Source organism: Lipotes vexillifer, unplaced genomic scaffold (assembly GCF_000442215.2).
Source record: "Lipotes vexillifer unplaced genomic scaffold, Lipotes_vexillifer_v1.1 scaffold134, whole genome shotgun sequence".
NCBI lineage: Eukaryota > Metazoa > Chordata > Mammalia > Artiodactyla > Lipotidae > Lipotes > Lipotes vexillifer.
In genome coordinates, this window is record NW_006787464.1 from 91,198 (window position 1) to 96,560 (window position 5,363).

Below are 5,363 nucleotides of genomic sequence, written 5' to 3' on the forward strand. Positions count from 1 at the left end.
GATACAGCAGAGGCAGCTGCTGTGGTGGGAAATGAAGTGCAGAAAAATGCGTTCACTCTAAATTAGATGGTAGCATAGTACCATGTGGTTTTCTGTGAAAAACTGCATCCAATGAGAATTAATTTCCTGTAACAACTTTGAAAAAAAAGGTCTCCACTACAGTGCTGCAAGAATCAGCTTTCATGTATGTTTAATATATTAATAAGAAGGTCTGGAAAATGCAAAGGAGAAATTATCCCATTTTTTGATAACACAAAAGTGGAACAGATAGTTACTTGCATACATGAGAAACTCAAGAGGCAGGTAATTTGTATCATATCCGTAGGCATTAATTTTCGGCTACAGCAATATCCTCAGTGCCCAGGTAGCAGTCTCTGGCTATAAGTATTGAATAAAAATTTGTAGATTGAATGAATGAAAAAATACACATAAAGGGCTTCCCTGGTGGCGCAGTGGTTGAGAGTTTGCCTGCCAATGCAGGGGACGCGGGTTCATGCCCCGGTCCGGGAGGATCCCACGTGCCGCGGAGCGGCTGGGCCCGTGAGCCATGGCTGCTGAGCCTGCGCGTCCGGAGCCTGTGCTCCGCAACGGGAGAGGCCACAACAGTGAGAGGCCCGCGTACTGCAAAAAAAAAAAACAAACTATAATATAATTACTGACAGATATTATGACAGTCAAAATACAAGAATAGAGAAGAATTATAAAAATATTAGGGAGATTATACAACTAATTCACATTAGGTTTTTTTTTTTTCGTTTTAACATCTTTATTGGAGTATAATTGCTTTACAATGGTATGTTAGTTTCAGCTTTACAACAAAATGAATCAGTTATATATATACATATGTTCCCATATCTCTTCCCGATTGCGTCTCCCTCCCTCCCACCCTCCCAATCCCACCCCTCCAGGAGGTCACAAAGCACCGAGCTGATCTCCCTGTGCTATGTGCCTGCTTCCCACTAGCTATCTACCTTACGTTTGGTAGTGTATATATGTGCGTGCCTCTCTCTCGCTTTGTCACAGTTTACCCTTCCCCCTCCCCATATCCTCAAGTCCATATTCCTGTTTCACCCCTAGGTTCTTCATGACATTTTTTTTCTTCTTAAATTCCATATATATGTGTTAGCATACAGTATTTGTCTCTCTCTTTCTGACTTACTTCACTCTGTATGACAGACTCTAGGTCTATCCACCTCATTACAAATAGTTCAATTTCGTTTCTTTTTATGGCTGAGTAATATTCCATTGTATATATGTGCCATATCTTCTTTATCCATTCCTCGGATGATGGACATCTAGGTTGTTTCCATCGCCGGGCTATTGTAAATAGAGCTGCAATGAACATCTTGGTACATGATTCTTTTTGAATTATGGTTTTCTCAGGGTATATGCCTAGTAGTGGGATTGCTGGGTCATATGGTAGTTCTATTTCAACATCACTCATCATTAGAGAAATGCAAATCAAAACTACAAGGAGATATCATCTCACCAGTCAGAATATCCATCATCAAAAACTCTAGAAACAATAAATGCTGGAGAGGTTGTGGAGAAAAGGGAACACTCTTGCACTGCTGGTGGGAATGTGAATTGGTACAGCCACTATGGAGAACAGTATGGAGGTTCCTTAAAAAACCACATTAGGTACTTTTAAAAAAACCCTGATGATTGTGCAAATCCATCCCATCCTCCTTGCAATTAGGAAGATGTTGTGATAAGCATTTGATTCTTCTTCAATTTAAGTTCTCAATTTGTTCACTTTTTTTTTTAAAGTTCTCTTAACAGTAGAACATTTTTAGAGGAACTTCTTTCTACAGTTGAAGCAGGTGATGTCTCGTAGGATTTCAGGTGTTGGGTTTTTTTCTCTTAAAGGGAGTACTGGTTGTTAGGTATAGGAATACCCTTTCCTTTGGAAAAGATTCTTTCTTGATGTCAGGAGAAAGAGAAATTTAGTCCAGTAGCTTCTCATTAAAGAACATGAGCTTTAGCACCATCATTCAGAGCCAGTTTTGTTGTTGATGATTACAGTATTACTCCAGATATTCTGCTGTCTACAGATGTCAGGAGATGTGGAAAACCTGACTTTAACAGGATGGCCTGTATGGATCTGTTTGCTGGAGTTACAGACCTCTTTTGTCCTTTTTTGTATTTCACTGCACCAGATGTTCCAGGAACTTTTCAGCAAAGTCTCTACTAAAGATGTTAAGTATTTATTTTCTATCAAAGAAATATTTGTGCATAGCTTTAAAGGACAGATAACACCAATCGGTTTTTAAGGAAATATAGCAGACCTTGGAAGCCACACCTTCCATGGCTGGGAGCCGTCCCCACCCCGACAAGGAACCAACAGCTTTCAACACGTTTATCTGTTTCTTTTGGAATTCACCACTGTATTTCTAAATCTATTCTGTACTAAATTTCTGGGGTTTTCAGTTTAGATATTACTTACAGGCTTCTTCTGAAAGATAAAGATTTAGTTTTTATGTGCCATTTCCACTCACGTTTTCTCTCCCCCATTCTCCTAGTATTGTTCGTTTACATTGATATGACTTAGTAAATATTCGTCATAGGTGAGCCACGAATGATTATTTTTCTTGTACAAATGGCCTGTTTTTTCATTCCCTTGTTTTTGTTTTTTGGATCTTTATTTGTTTTTTTAAAAAATATCTACCATTTATTTTTCCCCTAAACTTTCTGACAGAGCTGTAAAGACAAACAAACAAACAAACAAAACACACACACCAGGTATTCAGTCAGTTTCATTTTTTCCCCTGGAAGACGCCTTTGCTGAGGCACTCATGTGCCTCCTCCTTTTCTGAATTGGCAGTTCTCTCGTAGGGATCCTGGGGTGACCTTTTGGTCTGCCTCTTGGATTAGAGCTCTTGCTTGATCCCTCCTTTTCCTCTTGGTTGGTTTGCTCCTTCATTTTGTTGGAACACTTCCTCCAGGAGCTTCCAAGTACATGAGAGCTAAATCTTTTATTACTTCACATTCCTAAAAATGTATTTTTTCCACTCTCATATGTTCATAATTTAGTTAAACTTTAGTCTGAAAATTTTTTTCCTCCTCATTCATCATGTAGGGCATTTCGTAGGCTGTTAAAATCTCAAACTCTAATTCTTTAGTTCTGGACTTTTTTCTTATATGATTTCTTTTATAATACCTGTCCCCTCCAGTTTCCCTGTTCTCTCTTCTAAATCTCCGAAGATTTAGACGTGGGATCTACTGATCGGTTACTCTGATTTTTTAAAATCTATTTTCTCCTATTATCCATCTCTTTGATTTTTTGTTCTGTATTCTGGAAAATGTCCAGAAAAGTATGTTCCTAGTTCCTATTTTCTTCTTGCTTATTTGTTTTGGTTATCATCCTTCATGATAATGACTTTACTCAGATATCTACTGATCTTTGACTATGCATCTGTATGATGGACACACGATGAATGAAAATCATTCATTGAAAAGGTTGGAAATTTTGGATACAGATTGGACTTGTTGATGGTTTTGTTTCGTTATAGGGTTATTCAGTGGGGACCTGACCTTACCTTTAGCTAGGCTTGACTATTTTTTCTGAGACAAATCCTCCAGTCTTATGCCTGAAGAGAGAGATGTTAACTACTTACACTCTAGGAACTGGACAAAGAGTGAGAATAAGGAACCTTTCTTATCCAATACGATTTATTTGATTTATTCCCTGCCTTCAGTCGCTTACCATACTCTTGTTCTGCTATTTCCTGAATCTCTCTGGTTCAGTTTCTCCAGAATTAGACATACTCCCTCCTGCCTGGACAGTGGTGGTCTTCTGGTTCCATAGGATGAAGGCTATGTCTTTGGTGTCCATGCTATACCTGTCAGTTTTCAGAGGTATCTGGTACCTCCAATTCCTGAGTGTTTCTCAAGTTCTGAAGTGTAAATCTGCTTGCTTTTTACTGGCCTCCCCTCATCAGGTTGTTAGGTTTCAAATTTCTATGGCCTGTTAAGATAGTTACCACTTGACATCTGCTTTCCATCTTGAAAATTTTTCTTGCCATCTTTCTTTTGTGCTCCTTGAGGTTTTATACCTTATTTTTATTCCTTTCTTACCATCTTATTGAGGCTTTGGAAAGAATGCACATAAGGCCGTATATCCAGTCTTCTGAGTAAACTAGAATCTTTTCATATTTTTCTTTACAGCCAAAGATGACAGTTCTGAGTCACCTAAAGAGCCAGATAAATTTAGCAGGTAAGTTTTTCTTTATACAATTTTTTGCCAATTTATACACTAAAAGAACTATTGATTTAAACTGTGTTTTCTATCATAATTGTATTTTCATTTTTTTAACTTAGAAAAATTATTTTTCATTTAAATATATTTTCCCTTCCAATACCTTTTAAAAATGATGTTTTCAGGAAGAATATGGAGAATCTTGAATTCTTTCTAGTCTATTGAATTAAAATTGATGTAACTGTGTTAGTTGCCTATTCTTTTAGTTTTTAGTTTTTATTTCTGAAAAGGAAAAAAAAGGTTGTCTACATTATAGATCCAACCATTATAGATCACAAAAATCCAAGCAATTTAGGAGAAGATAAAGTCCTGGAGGAAAATGGTGAGAGTTAGGGCTAAAGCCATTGTACATTTGGGAGACCACCTGACAATGTGACATCAATTCAGCCGTGAACACCTGGACAAGGTGTAGGTTCTGCAGCATTCAGCTTCTCTAGCATTTCCATCAGCCTTATTTTGATAGTTAATCAGATGCAGAAAACAGCCAGCTTACTAGTGTTGACATAATACTTGATCTATCTTGGTTTTATACTATACATGCTCCAAAACAAGGATCCTCTTAGTGGATTAATAATAGTAAAATGTTCCCAAAGGACTGAAATCAAAAGGAACCCTCAGATCGGGGCTCTGTCCCAGAATGTGAGACAATGTTATGTCAAGGGGCTCTGTGCCTGGAAGTGTTAGAAGCTCAGAATTAGAAGACCTAGAAAAACCGACAGAATGATTAATTGGGACCTGACAGGAAGAACGTTGACCTTGTCTGTCCCCTAGCACTCAGATGAAGACCAGCCAGTAGCAGTGGTGGGGTCTGTCTCAGGCAGGAGCAGGAGGAAGGGCAAATCCCATTACAGGGAGAAAACTTTGGCCCTTTGGTTCTTTGTCTGGGGCAATGAGTCCCTCATCAGACAGGCAGCAAGGTAACCAGACAGCACCATAAGGATCCAGCACTGATCACAGGACTATAAAATCTGGGGTCTGGGAGAAAGACTTTAACTATAACTTTAGTGAGAAACAACTCGAGAGCCATGGTGAGATAAACTTGTAAATGGTGTTATCTTGAAAAATCAAGATTCGTGACAATGAAAGGAAAAAGAAGCGGGGGTGG

The 5,363-nt window shown here is 38.4% G+C and overlaps 1 protein-coding gene across 1 annotated transcript in view; it reads left to right on the plus strand.

Moving 5' to 3' along the window:
* The window catches only part of UBE2U (ubiquitin conjugating enzyme E2 U), a 77,008-nt gene that overhangs the window by 20,697 nt on the left and 50,948 nt on the right, over positions 1-5,363 (plus strand). The window contains exon 6 of the mRNA XM_007460076.1: positions 4,168-4,216. Within this exon, the coding sequence (XP_007460138.1) occupies positions 4,168-4,216 (49 nt within the window). The remainder of the gene's footprint in view (positions 1-4,167; positions 4,217-5,363) is intronic.